This window comes from Salmo trutta, chromosome 13 (assembly GCF_901001165.1).
Source record: "Salmo trutta chromosome 13, fSalTru1.1, whole genome shotgun sequence".
In the NCBI taxonomy this organism is placed as follows: Eukaryota; Metazoa; Chordata; class Actinopteri; order Salmoniformes; family Salmonidae; genus Salmo; species Salmo trutta.
The window spans coordinates 65,036,238-65,054,383 of NC_042969.1; the positions used below are offsets into that span (position 1 = coordinate 65,036,238).

Here is an 18,146-nt window from a genome sequence, read left to right on the forward strand (position 1 = left end):
GTAGAACTCGCTCCAGCAGGTATATTTCACTGGTCACCCCCAAGGCCAACACTTCCATTGGCAGCCTTTCCTTACAGTTCTCTGCTGCCAATGACGGGAACTAATTGCAAAAATCACTGAAGCTGGAGACTTATATCTGCCTCTCTAACTTTAAGCATCAGCTGCCAGAGCAGCTGTGTACAGGTACAGCGAATCTGTAAATAGCACACCCAACTACCTCATCCCCATATTATTACTTGCCCTTTTGCACCCCAGTATCTCTACTTGCACATCATCATCTGCACATCTATCACTCCAGTGTTAATGCTAAATTGTAATTATTTTGCCTCTATGGCCTATTTATTCCCTATCTCCCTACTCTTCTACATTTGCACACACTGTACATAGATTTTTCTATTGTGTTATTGACTGTACGTTTGTTGACGTGTAACTCTGTGTTGTTGTTTTTGTCGCACTGCTTTGCTTTATCTTGGCCAGGTCGCAGGTGTAAATGAGAACTTGTTCTCAACTGGCCTACCTGGTTAAATAAATGTTAAATTAAAAAAATTGTAAATAAGAATTTTCTCTTAACTGACTTTCCTAGTTAAATAAAGGTAAAATAAACTTTAACACCTTCTCACAAAGCAACTGTTTTGCTTATGCAGAGGTTTTTGATTCTGCTCTTTACAAGTCCTCACTGTCAGCTCTAGGTATGGAAACACAATTTCCCTAGTATAACATCAGGTTGTATACACTAGTGTTACATTCGAAAGGCAGCATGTCTGTCCATCACCCATGATACACCTATCACCCTCCTCCAGGGCTGGTTCTGTCATAGGATGTGACAAAACACCTATTTTGCATACCATCTTATGAATCAGAATTCTTAGGTTACTTTTGTTGACACTTGCAAAGAAAAGGCCCTAATTCATGTTGGTGCTTTTCCATGTAGACTTACCCCCACACTAGTGGTTCACCAGTGTTTTATGTTAATGTCAGCTATAGTGTAAATGTTTCCATCAGGAGTGTGGCAGTAAAGACTTGGTGAGCAGAATCAACAACCTCTGCATCATCAAGACTGTTGCTTTGTGAGGTGTTTAACTTCAGTTAGCCATTGTTCTGTAAATACCAGCTGAAAAGTACCAGTGGCCTGACTTTGCGCCCAAGTCAGAGCATGCCCGCATAGATGGAAACAGAAAAGTCTGAGTCCTTTGGGTAAAAAAACACTGGGGTAAATCCTCAGTGGAAATGCGCTGTGATCGGCTTTCTTGTAGAGGCTAATGGAAGAAATACCTCTTTGTGTCTGTCCAAAGTAGGTGTCCCAATCCCAATATCATGTGGTGCGGCTGAATGGAATCTTAGTGCCTGGTTCAGTGCTCATTTGGGCTGTATTGATTCTAGGGTGTGTCCCAAATGGCACCCTGTTCCCTATACAGTGCACTAACCCATAGGATTCTGGTCAAAATTAGTGCAGTATTATAGAGAAAAGCGTGTCATTTGGGACTCAGCCCTAAAGTCACAAAGAAAAAGTACAATGGAGATTTTGAGCAGCCAATAAAGTGAAAAATCGAAGGGTTCATTTATTTCTGAGGGTTGTTAGTGCATTTTAATAGACAAACACAAATAAGCCTGTTTCAGTGGAGGATGGGGAAGATTCATCCGAATGCACAGCTGGCGGAAACTAGATTACACACTGCCAGATTTACCACGAAAACCTGTTATCTGTGCCTGATATAGTGTGTACATATTTCTCTATTTGATGTACAGAAAGAGGGCCTGTATAAAAATCAATGAAGAAATTTAAATAATAGCATTAAAATCAATGAATACCATAAAAGGTATTCAGTGAACGTCAATTGATTTCCCAAATGGAGTTCCAATGAGCAAAGGGTTATGTTTGTACTTTAAGTCACGGGTGAGCTGATGGAAACAAACGTGACATATTTCTCTGCCTGTTAATGAATGATGGTTTCTTTTGTTGACAGACTGACAAAGAAAGGTGTTTAGGCTGTAACAATGTTGTTGACTGAAATCAACAGAAACCCATCACTCCATGAATACACACATAAGAGCTAAACCAACTCAATAGAGCCCTCACTTCACTGCTGTGAATAGAGTCATACCACCATGAACACAGCAGATAAGAACACTGCACCTCTATCATGTAGACAAAGACGTAGATAAACCACACATTGTCTGGGTCAGCAAGTCAACCTCATAGACCTGAACCACTAACGAGACAGGCACTGGTTGAGTCCAAAATGGCACCCTTTTCCCCACATACTGCACTACTTTCGGGCTCCTGAGTGGCGCAGAGGTCTAAGACACTGCATCTTAGTGCAAGAGGCTATCACTACAGTCCCTGGTTCACATCCGGCTGTGGTTGAGAGTCCCATAGTGCGGCGCACAATTGGTCGGGGTAGGCCCTTCATTGTAAATAAGAGTTTATTCTTAACTGACTTGCCTAGTTAAATAAAGGTTCAATTAAACACATTTAAATTGACCAGAGATATGGCCCCGGGTCAGAAGTAGTACACTATGTAGGGAATATGTACCATTTGAGATGTAACCACCCTCTCTAGTTTCCACATCTAGTAAACAATCTGAGTGGAAAGTGGATGTTAGGTAATAACATTTTGGACTTCCACCCATTGATTCCTGGCACTTTTATGAGGTGTCTCTCATCTCATGAGATCTCATAAATGTGATGATTTCTACAGATTGATTTACAACCAGTCAAGCAGTTTCAGTTGTTCTTATCTTCCCACTCAGGTACGTACTACGGGATTTAGCGTCCGTAGTTTCGGTGTGCACCCTACACTACACCTTCAGATAGTGCATTCCTGGACATTGACATCCATCCATCCAGTGACACACACACACAAACACCCCCAGTGATAGCACACAACTCCAAACCAAATATGTCACCCAGCAGGTCAAATATGTCACCCAACAGGTCCAGGTAGTGTGACAGAGAGTGCACATTTGAGTTCAGCAAGGTCAACAAGCAGTGTAAACAGACATTGATTACAATGATTTTCACCGGTGCTAAGGTACAGGGATGCATGTGGTGTTGGAAGATGTACCTGAGAATAAGCAAAAAATGTGCTGCTTCAAATGAAGGCTGTGATGTGTAATCAGCGCATTACAGACCTGACAAGGCCTTGTCAGAGACTACAATATGTTTGTTATGGCCTGCATTAGAGCAGAGACGGAAGCAGAAAGGACAGGAGCAAAGCTTGCCAGCTGCCTGCTTATCTCTGCGGGAAGGCGCTCCATAATTACATGCCGTCTAGACACTGCTATCTGCAGCCCTACCTAGGAGAGAAATAATATGGGAATTAACACTCACACACACACACACAACAGTATTTATGATGACAATGTCTAATTTAGTAAAATTATATGAAGGAGCATTCAATAATAGCCTACAACAAAAAGCCTTTGTGTAACCACAAATAGCCCTAGACTCAGGCTCAAGGAAAACAGAAGAAGCTTGCTTTCAGACTTGCGTGCTTTTTGTCCCTAGTTCATCCCTGTAGAAGCAGAGGAAGTGTTGCCTGGAGACGACTTTGGATGTTTTTTACAGCCTTGTCTTTTTACAGTGATGGAGAAGTATGAGAAAATCAAAGTGGTCGGAAGAGGAGCTTTTGGGTAATCCAAAAGTATTCACTTTGAACTTCTTGATGAAACTACACTGCTAAGGCACAGTACTCTTATTCATACTTTGTTTGTGATGTTTAATTTCTCTTCCTGTCAACATAAATCACGGAAAGCATGTACATTGGTTCAGGCACGCGCATCTTTAATTAAATGTCCCGCGCTCATACAATTAGAATTATGCGCTCATTGTATTTCTATCGCTGCCCTAATCAATATTGTACCATACTAGTACATGACGAGTGCAAAGCTACTGTGTGTGTTGTCTTTTTAGTCATAACTAACTGTGATGTGTTATGTTATTTGCCCATTATATAAATGGTCAAATTCTAGTTCTAATGCCCACATGCATGAATGTATTTGTATTTATTACCCCATAGCTACTCTTCCTGGGGTCCAGCAAAATCAGGGCAGTTTATACAATTTTAAAAACATTACAATACATTCATAGATTTCACATTACATAGCAATTTTCAATAACATCTGCTAAACACGTGATAAATACAATTTGATTTGATTTAGCACCAATATCAGTAGCAATAATGTACAAGAGCATACAAGCAAGTAGGCACACTGTAAAGGGATAGCCTACACCAGAACACACTTTCCCAACTCTTCCCCACGCTACTCATTGTCCACCTTCCCATGTCATGTGTGACAGGATAGTGCACCTGTGTCACTGACGGGCCTTTGTGAACCTGAAGAAGATCCCAATAGAGTAGATGTTCAGTGATGAACGCCTCAACGCCCAGAACGAGTGCCAGGTGCTAAAGCTGCTCAACCACCACAACATCATAGAGTACTATGAGAACTTCCTGGAGGACAAGGCTCTGATGATCGCTATGGAATATGCACCATGTACTGTCACATTACCCCCCCCCCCCCACCCAATTGTTTGTTACATAACACATAAGGTACATAGCTCACGTTCTCATGGAAGTCTGACTCCTATGCTGTAACATAGGGTGTCATATGTTTTGCTTGTCAGATGTTCTCCATGAGGTCTTATTCAGTCTCATCAGATGTCAGTCCCTGTTGTAGAGCTTCAGGAAATATATGATATAGGGCACTGCATTATGTTATAAAACTCAGTGGCCTGAGAGCATGATCTATTCTACTGTAACTATTATTTTCCTGCTTTCTTACTGTGGGTGGAACCCTAGCCGACTACATTCAGAAGCACTGTAACTCCTTGCTGGATGAGGACATCATCCTGCACTTCTTAGTCCAGATCCTGCTGACCCTGTACCACGTGCACAACAAGCTCATCCTACATCGCAAGCTGAAGACCCAGAACATTCTGCTTGACAAGCATCAAATGATTCATCAAATGATTGTCAAAACAGGCGACTTTGGAATCTCCACATCCTTGTCAGCAAGAGCAAAGCCTACACTTTGAGTGGACATGATCTAGCATTGGTCACCTGACTACATAGTAACAGCAAAATGCGTACTCTGATGATAAGCATAGTCATAGGCAGTAGAGTTTATCCTTTGTTTTTGTTTTATTTCCATTCAGGTGGTGGGGGCCCCATGCTGCATCTCTCCGGAGCTGTGTGAGGGGAAGCCCTACAACCAGAAGAGTGATATCTGGACCCTGGGCTGTGTTCTATATGAGCTAGCCAGCCTCGAGAGCTTTTGAGGCTGCTGTACACATTTTTTTTCAAATACACTTCGTACATTGTCATTTCAATTTCAGAAACTGTCCTTGCACTGGATCCAAAAATAGCATTGAAGTGAATCATATCTCACATTAGTCTTCGAAGCACGTATCTTTCCATCTCCATGTAAAATGTATTTCATTTGTGGGATGATGTGTAAAGCTTACTGGTCCAAACATAAACCCATAAAGAAATCAAGGCATTAGCATAGTTTTAATATTTAATTCCTCTCCTTGGGTTTACTCACTCTTCCTTCTTTTACAGAACCTACCTGCCCTAGTGTTGAAGATCATGAGCGGAACCTTTGCCCCCATCTCAGACCGGTACAGTCCAGAACTCAGGCAGCTCATCATGAACATGCTCAACCTGGACCCATCCAAACGCCCACAGCTCAATGAGATCATGGCCCACCCTGTTTGCATCAAACCCCTGCTCAACCTCTTCACTGATATAGGCAACGTCAAAATGTGCAGGTAGTGAATGCCACAAAAGTCTATCCCAAATGGCATACTATTCCCTATACAGTTCACTATATAGGGAATAGGATGCCATTTTGGACACAGCCAAAGCCTCTAGCTTCTAGTCACCAGACTCATCGTAAGAAAACAACAATTTGTCTGATGTATACATTACCATTGATGGAAGTGTATGTATATAATATTCAAAGACATTTTGATTTCTGGTCCAGAATTGAGAAACCACTGTCCACCGTGCAGTCAGGAGGTCATGGTAAACCGGGAGAGCGAATGACCAGCACAAGGTCATTCAGAGGTCAGTGACATTCCTGCCACATCTGTGATTGAACTGGTTCTGTAATAATTAACACCTTTTAGTATAATGTTTTACATTTACATTACATTTAAGTCATTTAGCAGACTGTACTAGATGGACAGATGGTAACAGGAAAATTGCACTCCCTCTCCCTGTCATCAGTGTACACATTGGGCAGTGGCATCCCTGCGTCTGCCCATGCTCAACACAGAGGTGCTGCAGGTGGCCGTGGGACGCACACAGAAGATGGGCGTCACCAAGTCAGGCCGACTCATCACCTGGGAGGTCAGATTGGATTTCTTGATCCACATTTCCCTTCTCTGTCTGAATTAGCCTTGTCAACCTCAGTTAGGTTTCATAGATAAATATTGCCCTTAACCAACTAAGCTACTAGCTGCCTCTTTAATACCCGCAGATTATGCATTAGAATTGTTAAAGGCTGACAATATGAAGGATTTGTTTTTAACAATATGAGAGTGTTATCTGGATAGTCTTTAGTATCAGCAGTATTCAAACATTTCCTAACCACATCCTAATGGTACGGTGCCAGGCTCTGTCAGTAGGATCTGGTGAGCCCACTCTGCCTGGTGCAGTAAAACAGACGCAGCCGCAGTTCAGCTCTCGCTTCCTGGAGGGCCGGTCTGGAGTCACCATCAAGTCTGTGTCCTGTGGGGATCTCTTCACCACCTGTATGACAGGTACAGGCCATAATAGCATCTCAACTGGCACCCTATTCCCTATATAGTGCACTAATTTTGACCAGGGTCCATAGGGCACTGGTCAAAAGTAGTGCACTAGGGCACATAGGGCTCTGGTCAAAAGTAGTGCACTATATAGGGAATAGGGTGCCATTTGGGATGTACACCATCGCTCATTGTTTCCTGCTGGGGGGCACAGCATCTGTGTCAGGTCAGCCTCAGTAGGGGAGCTTCACTATAGGAAATCAATATTTATTCACTGTGTGTTTTTGTTACCGCATACACACACTTCAGTATATAGCACTATCATAAAGCACTGGAGCAGCATTGGAATGTAAGCTGCATTTGGAAGTGTGGATGTAATCACCTCTTTTACAGAACATTCATCAGTGTTTGTCCTTCCCTACAGAATGTAATCTCCACGCTGCTGACCTGGCGTTTAGTAGGTACACTTTCTCTAACCGGGATACACCGTTAGTCACAGTCATAGTCTTGAGTGAGCTGTCATTAGTCCAATACCAAAAGCAGATAAGGATTAAAGTCCCAGCTCTATTTCCTGCTCCCTTATCACCATTTATCACTGTGGTGGAGCAGATTGGTATTCCCTTGTTAGGGATTAAAACACACACTGCGCTATAACCACACCCATCAACTCATCGTACCTATAATTTCCTCTATTTATTTTCAATTTGCAGAACGAGGTGTTATTATGACGTTTGGAAGCGGAAGCAATGGCTGTCTCGGACATGGGGAATTGTAATGACGTAACAGAGGTAAATGTCTATGATTTTGAAGTTTGTTATAAACGTTGTCAGTCATTCTGGGGGGAAAGCTTGATATTATTTCTCTATATGTATTTATGCCCAGCCCAAGATCGTGGAGGCCTTACTCAGATACGAGCTGGTCCAGGTGTCATGTGATGCTTCCCATGTGCTTGCTGTGACCAATGACAGAGAAATATTCTCCTGGGGAAGAGGAGACAATGGTAAATGAGCAAGTTTATTTTTGGAGTCGTCAATCGCTCTCTGTCTTCTTTGATTATGTCAGTAGTGGCTGTGGGAGAGCTTGGCATTCTAACAGAATGTTCTGCTTTCTGCCCCCTCATGTTCCCTATCTGTTCCCCTCTGTGGCAGGTCGCCTGGGGCTGGGCACCCAGGACTCCCACAACTCTCCCCAGCAGGTGTGTGTGCCAGGGGAGTTTGAGGCCCACAGGGTGCTGTGTGGAGTGGATTGCTCCATGGTTATCAGCACCAATAACAGCATTCTGGCCTGTGGCAGTGTAACCAATGTGAAATGGCTAGTTAGTTAGCGGTGGTGTGCGCTAATAGCATTTCAATCAGTGACATCACTCGCTCTGAGACTTGAAGTAGGGTTTCCCCTTGCGTTGCAAGGGCCACGGCTTTTGTGGCGCGATGGGTAACGATGCTTCGTGAGGTGTCAGTTGTTGATGTGTGCAAGGGTCCCTGGTTCGAGCCCAGGTTGGGGCGAAGAGAGGGATGGAACCTAGACTGTTACATTGATGCTGTTGACCCGGATCATTGGTTGCTGCGGAAAAGGAGGAGGTCAAAGGGGGGGTGAGTGTAACCGATGTGAAATGGCTAGTTAGTTAGCGGTGGTGCGCGCTAATAGCATTTCAATCAGTGACGTCACTCGCTCTGAGCCTTGAAGTAGGGTTTCACCTTGCGTTGCAAGGGCCGCGGCTTTTGTGGCGCAATGGGTAACGATGCTTCGTGGGGTGTCAGTTGTTGATATGTGCAAGGGTCCCTGGTTCGAGCCCGGGTTGGGGCGAAGAGAGGGACGGAACCTACACTGTTACAGCAGCATCAGGTAAAGTTACCTTCTCTTATAGGCTACTTAGTAGAATATTTGAGTTCCAATTAACCAGGAAGCAAAAATCCTCTAGTAGGATCAAGATATGAGCTACAGTGCATGTAACAAACTAGTCCACATTTAAAATCAATTTCCTCTTCTGAACAGATGCTTGTTTTCTAGCCTAAATATTGTGCATTCATTAGGATAAACATTCCCCTGGAATGTAGTAACAACATAATGAACATATTCAGTCATTGCATGAAAGTGCTGTGAAATTGTACTGGCATTCCACAGAGGTTACTATTAATGCGAGCGATCCTTTTCATTAACAACTCACTAAAGAGCAGCGCTCACATTAAAGGTGAAACACAGTCCCTTTATTTCCACTGCACCAACACCCTGCTTGCTTAAGCACTGACATAGCTCTTCATTGACATGCTTTGTTGTGTTAAACTAATGCATGGATTTATAGAGGTGGTGTATGACATTTTCTTCTGGGCCAATATCCAGTGAGACAGCATTATCTTACGGTGACAAACACTCTCTGATAGTTAACCCATCTACCAGAAATCCTCATGGGCAGGAAGCAGGCTTCTATTACAGAGAGGGTTAGGAGAATCAACACAGTGCTATCAGATCTGGGTTCAAATACTATTTGAAATCATTTCAAATACTTGATATGTGCTTAATTGAGTTTGCCTGGTTTAATGGACCAATATAATATTCTCAAAACTGCTAACCTTGTCTATCTGTCACTACAGACAGGTTAAAGCTTACAGTCATAGTATTTGAAAGATTTCAGATAGTATTTGAATCCAGGTCTGAGTGCTATAGCAGGGCATAGTGTGATGCTGAGTGGAGACAGCACTGCCCAGATACCTGTGGTTTACCTACTTCCTGCCCTCCTTAACTCTCTTACTCACTCTACTCCGTACTGAATATTTTCTCTGCCTTGAACACAGAACAAGAAACTCCCCCTCAATGAATTCTTACAGAACATGACACAGCATTTCCTCCTTACACTTTTGTAGTGTGAAATTGTAGAAAACACATTTCAGCTGATAAGGCCAACTGGATCTAGTTTACTTTTAAGATATCAATGTTTCCCTTTTGATATGATTCAAACATTCTTTCATTAGTTGACCAGAATAGTAGATTGACATTTTCTTCTAAGGCTGTGTTTACACAGGCAGTCCACTTCTGTTAGTTTTCCAATAATTGGGTTTGGACCAATCAGATCAGATCTTTTGCATGCCAATAATTGAGCAAAAGATCAGAAAATGTGTTGCCATGAAAACAATTGTGACTCCTCTAAATGTGCTTGGTTAGGTTCAACAAGCTACGGTTGGATAAGATCAACGCTGCAGAGGAGCCAGCCCCCTGTGACCAGATTGTAGAAGTCCACTCGTTCAGTCTTGTCCAATCAGCACCGCTGAACATGGACAAGGTTGTTTACATTTATATTGGAACAACCCACTCTGTTGCTGTCACAGGTTAAATTATATTTTGTCTTCACCTGAAATGTCACCATGCAGTTCTTGAACCCATTGTAATTAGAAACCCAAAGTTCCTATAAGCTGCAAGGACGTGACATCCCCTTGTCATGCTTAAATAGTAAAACATGTAGATGTATTGTAATACTATTATCTACTATAGGATGATTGTGCTTCTGTGTCTTTTGACAATACAAAATAACAATCTTCTTCACACATTTAATTCCCCTTTTCCGTGTGTCCAGAGAAGGGTCAGTGTTACACGTTTGGTAGTAACCAGCATGGTCAGTTGGGCTGTAGCTCCCGTCGGACCAGTCGTGTGACCTTCCTGAGTCTACAGGGCATCACCATGGCAGCCTGTGGGGAAGCCTTCACTCTAGCCATTGGATCAGGTGTGTAGGGGGCATTAGCAATCAGGGAATATGCTTTAAGGGGACATTTTCAGTTTATATAAAGTATTGGAGAAACGTGATGTCCTCAGTAAACTTTGGATGTTAGATAACGCACTTTATTAGAAGAGCTAATTGAATACTGTACCAATCGGTTTCTGTAATGTCTATGGAAATGTGCTTTCAGCAAATGCTTTAAGGTCCTTAATATGTTGTAACAGATGTGTATTAGACATTTTCCAAAGGGTAGAAAGTTGTGGAGAATGACACAATGCATGTCAGAATGTGTCAATGATCAGCATGACCTCCCATAGGGAGATTGCAGGCACAGTCACCTCATTGTTCAGCTCTGCTGTCCCAGGGATAGAGCCATTATGCTGGCATGGCAGGAGCAGGGAGGAGAAGAGAGGGCAGGTGAGAAGAGAGGGCTGTCTGTTAAGGATTGTGCAGATTCATGAATCCTGGGGTGTGCGCTGAAGAACGTAGCTATTCTCTTCACTCTATCTTGGTGTAGAAGGGGAGGAGTATATCTGGAGAAAGGGGGCTCATGGATGCCTCGGAAGAAAAGAGGTGGATTCTGGGAACACCGAAGGCAGTGCAGCTCGACGAGAGCCACCCGTTCACTGTGACGTCGGTGGCCTGTTGTCATGGCAACAGTCTGCTGGCAGTGAAACATAATATTTTACCTATTACCTTTTTGTTAAACAAAAGTATGTGAAATTGCCAGTAGCACATACTGTTTGTGGTGAAATCAAACAGCAATCACAGGTGAAACTTGAGACAAGCTCCCTTAGATGATGCAGACAGAGATCCATGTTGTTTTCCTTGTAGAACAGAAGGTCTGAAAGAGCCTATTTGTTAATAGCTTGATAATTAGCTAACCCCACAGTGCAGATTTTCCTGTAGCTTTCTCACAGTCAGTTAATTCAGAAGTGACCACCAAGCCCCATGTTTGGCTTTTTGTTTCTCCATAGCCTCAGGGTCTGTAGTAACAGAGGCTCATTAACGTGGATGAGGCAATCAGTTGTGCCTTGCTCTCCACAAGCAATAAAATGAACAACAGGGGCCTGCCTCCCTGTCATGCTTAGCTGGTTAGGCATTGGGGAGATGAGCTGGGGTTAGCTCTGTTTATAAACCTGAATGTAACAAACCAGTGTTTCTGATGATAGGCATCCTCTGCCATCTCCACAAAACCAGGCAGAGGGTTGGTTAGGTTGAATGTCTGTATCCATTTACACCAGTAATCATTTACTCACATTTCACTATTTACCTTACTCTGCACATTTATATTTATTGATTTCAGTTTGCTTGCATGCAGTGTATGGATCTTCATGTAATGTGAATATTTCCCCAACCTCAACAAGAGAATGTATTATCCAGCCTGTGAGTAATGGTCCCTCTCATAAGGAAAAGCGAACAAGCTAGCAATTCCTCTGCTTTAAAACAATGATGGTTTCCCAAATGGCACCCTATTCCCTTTGTAGTGCACTAATCACTAGTACTGCACTATATAGGGAATAGGGTGCCAAATGGGACACACTAAATATCTATTAAAATGACGCATGGATTAAACTAAAGCAACCCTCCCATTGAAAATAGATACAGATTTAGGAAAGATTAAATTGCACATAAAATCTAATCAGTATGTAAAAGAGACGTCTCTAATCTTTGGAAGAGACCCAAGTTACAGTCCTGTTCCAGTGTAACTCGGACCTGGCTGCTTACCATGTGGTAGTGACCTGAAACGCCAACACAGAAGCCAGAGTGTCCTCACACAGGTCATTTCACCCACATTTGACTTCCATGGGTTTTGTTATTTTATCAGTATGTGAGTAGTACATTAGTCCAGATACAGTATGACTAAATCCATGGTAGACAATGGCAGTGTGTGGGCATTTGAAACATTCTTGTGCCACCATACCTACTGCATTGTGAAGTAATCAAGAAGAAATGTGGGTGTATCTATATCTAAAATACAAGAGGGAAATAATTCAATACCTGTCCTGAAACCTTTTACAAGACTCAGACTCCTTATTGTATGTAACTGTGCACATGCATGCATTGGGTAAGATGGTATATTCTTGTCTGTCTTTAGTGCTAATATAAGTGATACGTTGATGGCTTCTCTGTTTGCTCTTCTCTTTCTCAGCTTTGCTTGAGAAGCCCGTCCCCAGATGATACAGCTCTGTAAACCATCCCACCACCGTCCAGCCCCTCGGTAGCTGTCAGGAGAGAAACAGTGCACAAGGTGAAGGACTGCTAGCCTCCTCTGAATTACCTCTTCCAGTGGCCTGTCCTTTACTAAGCCTTTAGAGGATCCCTGCACATCTAAAATCGTTTCAGTTGCTTTGTCTCAAGTCAGTTTATATTAACTTTTAATGTTATGTTTTTCATACAGTATTATGTAAATTTATGGAACATATGCAAATAATTCCAAACGTGTCATTTTAGAAGCTAAACTCAGCAAAAAAAGAAATGTCCCTTTTTCAGGACTCTGTCTTTCAAAGATAATTCGTAAAAATCCAAATAACTTCACAGATCTTCATTGTAAAGGGTTTAAACACTGTTTCCCATGCTTGTTCAATGAACCATGAACATTTAATGAACATGCACCTGTGGAACGGTCGTTAAGACACTAACAGCTTACAGACAGTAGGCAATTAAGGTCACAGATATGAAAACTTAGGACACTAAAGAGGCCTTTCTACTGACTCTGAAAAACACCAAAAGAAAGATGCCCAGGGTCCCTGCTCATTTGCGCAAACATGCCTTAGGCATGCCTTAAGGAGGCATGAGGACTGCAGATGTGGCCAGGGCAATAAATTGCAATGTCCGTACTGTGAGACGCCTAAGACAGTGCTACAGGGAGACAGGACAGACAGCTGATCGTCCTCGCAATGGCAGACCACGTGTAACAACACCTGCACAGGATCGGTACATCTGAACATGACACCTGCGGGACAGGTACAGGATGGCAATAACAACTGCCCGAGTTACACCAGGAACGCACAGTCCCTCCATCAGTGCTCAGACTATCCGCAATAGGCTGAGAGAGGCTCGATTGAGGGCTTGTAGGACTTGTAAGGCAGGTCCTCACCAGATATCACCGGCAACAACGTCGGCTATGGGCACAAGCCCACCATCGCTGGACCAGACAGGACTGACAAAAAGTGCTCTTCACTGACGAGTCAAGGTTTTGTCTCACCAGGGGTGATGGTCGGATTCGTGATTATTGTTGAAGGAATGAGCTTTACACCGAGGCCTGTACTCTGGAGCGGGATCGATTTGGAGGTGGAGGGTCTGTCTTGGTCTGGGGCGGTGTGTCACAGCATCATCGGACTGAGCTTGTTGTCATTGCAGGCAATCTCAACGCTGTGCGTTACAGGGAAGACATCCTCCTCCCTCATGGGGTACCCTTCCTGCAGGTTCATCCTTACATGACCCTCCAGCATGACAATACCACCAGCCATACTGCTCGTTCTCTGCGTGATTTCTGGCAAGACAGGAATGTCAGTGTTCTGCCATGGCCAGCGAAGGGCCCGGATCTCAATCCCATTGAGCACGTCTGGGACCTGTTGGATCGGAGGGTGAGGGCTAGGGTCATTCCCCCAAGAAATGTCTGGGAACGTGCAGATGCCTTGGTGGAAGAGTGGGGTAACATCTCACAGCAAGAACTGTCAAATCTGGTGCAGTCCATGTAGAGGATATACTGCACTGCAGTACTTAATGCAGCTGGTGGCCACACCAGATACTGACTGTTACTTTTAATTTTGACACCCCCCTTTGTTCAGGGACACATTATTCAATTTCTGTTAGTCACATGTCTGTGGAACTTGTTCAGTTTGTCTCAGTTGTTGAATCTTGTTATGTTCATACAAATATCTACACATGTTAAGTTTGCTTAAAATAAACACAGTTGACAGTGAGAGGACGTTTCTTTTTTTGCTGAGTTTATTTAGCTTCCTAAGCTTGTGTAGCTAATATAATGCTCTACCAAATGTATTGGAGTGAGATTGCAGGAGGTCGTCATTGGGGAGCTGTCATGCAGTAAGGTTTTGTCTTCTTTCACCAGCGAGGTTAGCATGACACAACACACAGTCCCAGGATGTCTAACTGGTTTGGTAGCTTTATTTACCCAGTATTTAGTTAGACAAAACAATGTTTAGGACTGCCACTACAGTGTGAGCCTACTAACTGACTCGTCAGTCAAATGACGCAAACAAGTACGGCACTTTAATCTTGAGCACATTATCAGTGGCTCTCATTGTGCTTTTAGGATTAGTCCTCATCAATTGGATTAGTAACTTTTGTTTTCATTTACAATAACACATGGTTTGTTTAGTGTCATAGTAAGGTACTTTTACACAACACATGAACAGTGAAAGTTTCTTTAAGGCTGTTGACTAAAGGAGGCCACTTCTATAGTAAATGCAATTCAAGACACATGGACCTTTCAACCCTCAAGTGTTCAGATTGTTTAAGATTTCTGATGTGGAAGGGTCACTAACAAAGCATGGCACAGGTATGAGAGACACATTAAGAGTCAATATTGTCTCTTCAGCTGTGTGTGTCATAGGCATGAGCCCGTTTGATATGATGTGCTTAATTATAACACTGGCTTCATCCCAAAAGCCACCCTATTCTCTGCATGGTGCACTACTTATGAATGGAGCCATATAGGCCCTGGTCAAAAATAGTGCACTATATAGGGGAAAGGGTGCTATTTGGGATGCATGCACTGGCTTGAACTTACGCTGGAAAGCCTCCAAACAGGCTGAGATTTTGAGTAAACTGTAGTGCAAAAAAGGTGGGTCACTGTCCAGTATAGAGAGATTTACATGGTTATTAAAACGTTACGCCAGGGTAAGCCTACACAAAACACAGCCCTGATTTTAAGTGTTTCTAAAATCCCCTATGGGAAAAATGAATGGTGGAAAAACGATTGCAACCATTTCCCTGTTTGACCGCTAGGTTTTATGGGTATTATGACTCATACTGTGGTACTATATTGTTGACAGGGTCTATGATTTAGTAATAATACAATGCTGTGGTGGATTTTCGCCAGTTATTTGAAGAAAGAGTATGTGCCTTTGTGATGATGTAATCCTGAAGCAACAAGGTTGGTGATGACAACCTATGGCTATTGAATAATTGTAAATGGACTCAATTGTAAAGATTTTAAAGACAAGTTATTTTCCTGTTATTCGAAACCACTTCCCGACAATTATCGAAGTCAATGTTTCATATTGATGATCATATTTTTCTGCAACCCCATGAATATCAGGCTCTTATTTTTCAGTTTCACCACCAGAGGGCAGTTTTTCCAAATTAGTGATTAATGTGTCTACCTTGGGTCAATTCATCAATACATGTCATGTTTTCTGTGCAGACTTTAGGATGTCAAAACATGTCACTTTTTTATTGAACATTAGATACTGTATCTGTACCCTTTTTTAAGTGAACATTCTCCTTTCAAGCTATTTAATTAAAGTCACAATTTGCAGGTGAAAGCATGCATTATTTCCATTCATTTTAGATTATCATTCGTTTCATAAAAAAGAGAGTTGAATTAAATAGCTGACAAATAAATCAAATCAAATGAGGAGATATCATTGACCCATAGCATAGAAAAGCAGATAGGCTATGTTGATTTCCCTTTCGACTCCTCCCGCAAGAAAAATAGTAGGCGGGGGTATGTACCTAAACAGATGGGATGAGAGCATTGTCTTTAATCTGTCAGTGTTACCTCTGCCGAGAGACATGCGGACGATTTTCCTGCATTTATAGACCCAGATGAATATTGTCAGAAGAAGACATCGCCAGGTTTTGATGCAATAACGTTTATACTGTCGAGGATTCCCTTTGTTTCCATGCACTCGGTCACCCGGTTGCTGGAGAGACAGCGGAGCTGAATCGGTCAATAATTTCGTCTCGCAAACCGATCTGTCGCTAGCTGGCGAAGGGGACATGAATATCTGAGAATCTCTCTGGTGACGGCCATCAGAAGAGAGACATTGGTGGCATCGTACCACAAATCGCATAGGTGGACAGGACACAGAGGCGAAGGGAGAGACATTAATCACCAGTGTATTTCTACTCATCCTGCAGCAATGCCGGGGTTTGATTACAAGTTTCTGGAGAAACCGAAGAGACGGTTTCAATGTCCCTTATGCAGTAAAGCCATGCGAGACCCTGTTCAAGTTTCTACGTGTGGCCACCGATTTTGTGACACCTGTCTACAAGAATTTTTAAGGTAAGCTGTTGTTCTGTGTCTGTGTTTCTGTATGTCTTTATGTGTGTGTCTGTTTCGCTCTCTCTCTCTGAATGTATATGTGTGTGTGTGTCATATTGTAGATTCAGAGCGATTAGCCTATTGGATTGTAATAATGATATTACATTGTAATGTGTTCTGTACACACAGCCTTAAGGGTAAGTCAACAGCACTTCATTGTTTCACCTGTGAGCGCAAAGGAATTACAAAGGAAGGACACACCTAAAGGATATGTTTTCATATATACTTTCCAACTGAAACTTGACATTTATGATTAGTTCCTACAGTGTGAGACAAGACATGTAGCCTACACACACACACACAGAGAGAGAGAGAGGTCTGAAAGCAAGTTTTTTTTCAGTGTTCTTTAAACCAGTGGTTTTCAAAGTCTGTCAAACTGCAAAATATATATATATATATATTATAGTGCATTCGGAAAGTATTCAGTCCCCTTGACTGTTTTCACATTTTGTTACATTACAGCCTTATTCTAAAATGTATACAATTATTCCCGCCCCCCCTCCCCCCCACATGAATCTACACACAATACCCTATAATGACAAAGCAAAAACAGGTTTGTAGAAATTTTGGCAAATGTATTAAAAATAAAAAACGGAAATATCACATTTACGTAAGTATTCAGACCCTTTATTCAGTACTTTGTTGAAGCACCTTTGGCAGTGATTACAGCCTAGAGTCTTCTTGGGTATGACGCGACAAGTACACCTGTATTTGGGGAGTTTCTCCCATTCGTCTCTGCAGATCCTTTCAAGCTCTGTCAGGTTGGATGGGGAGCGTTGCTGCACAGCTATTTTCAGGTCTCCAGAGATGTTTGATCGGGTTCAAGTTCTGGCTCTGGCTGGGCCACTCAAGGACATTCAGAGACTTGTCCCGAAGCCAATCCTGCGTTGTCTTGGCTGTGTGCTTATGGTTGTTGTCCTGTTGGAAGGTGAACCTTCGCCCCAGTCTGAGGTCCTGAGCGCCCTGGAGCAGGTTTTCATCAAGGATCTCTGTACTTTCCTCCGTTCATCATTGCCTCGATCTTAACTAGTCTCCCAGTCCCTGCCCCTGAAAAACATACCCACAGCATGATGCTGCCACCACCATGCTTCCATGTATTGATGGTTCCAGGTTTCCTCGACGTGACGGTTGGTATTCAGGCCAAAGAGTTCAATCTTGGTTTCTCATGGTCGGAGTCCTTTAGGTGCCTTTTGGCAAACTCCAAGCTGGCTGTCATGTGCCTTTTACTGAGGAGTGGCTTCTGTCTGGCCACTCTACCATAAGGGCCTGATTGGTGGAGTGCAGCAGAGATGGTTGTCCTTTTGGAAGGTTCTCCTTTCTCCACAGAGGAACTCTGGAGCTCTGTCAGAGTGACCATCGGGTTCTTGGTCACCTCCCTGACCAAGGCCCTT

At 42.9% G+C, this 18,146-nt stretch overlaps 1 protein-coding gene and 1 pseudogene across 1 annotated transcript in view; both read left to right on the plus strand.

The window, feature by feature from the left end:
• Positions 1 to 3,448: 3,448 nt before the first annotated feature.
• On the plus strand, positions 3,449 to 12,935 carry LOC115206821 (serine/threonine-protein kinase Nek8-like; annotated as a pseudogene).
• Positions 12,936 to 16,168: 3,233 nt separating this feature from the next.
• The window catches only part of traf4a (tnf receptor-associated factor 4a), a 50,147-nt gene continuing 48,169 nt past the window's right edge, over positions 16,169 to 18,146 (plus strand). Inside the window, exon 1 of the mRNA XM_029773135.1 lies at positions 16,169 to 16,716. Within this exon, the coding sequence (XP_029628995.1) occupies positions 16,574 to 16,716 (143 nt within the window). The 5' untranslated portion in view covers positions 16,169 to 16,573. The remainder of the gene's footprint in view (positions 16,717 to 18,146) is intronic.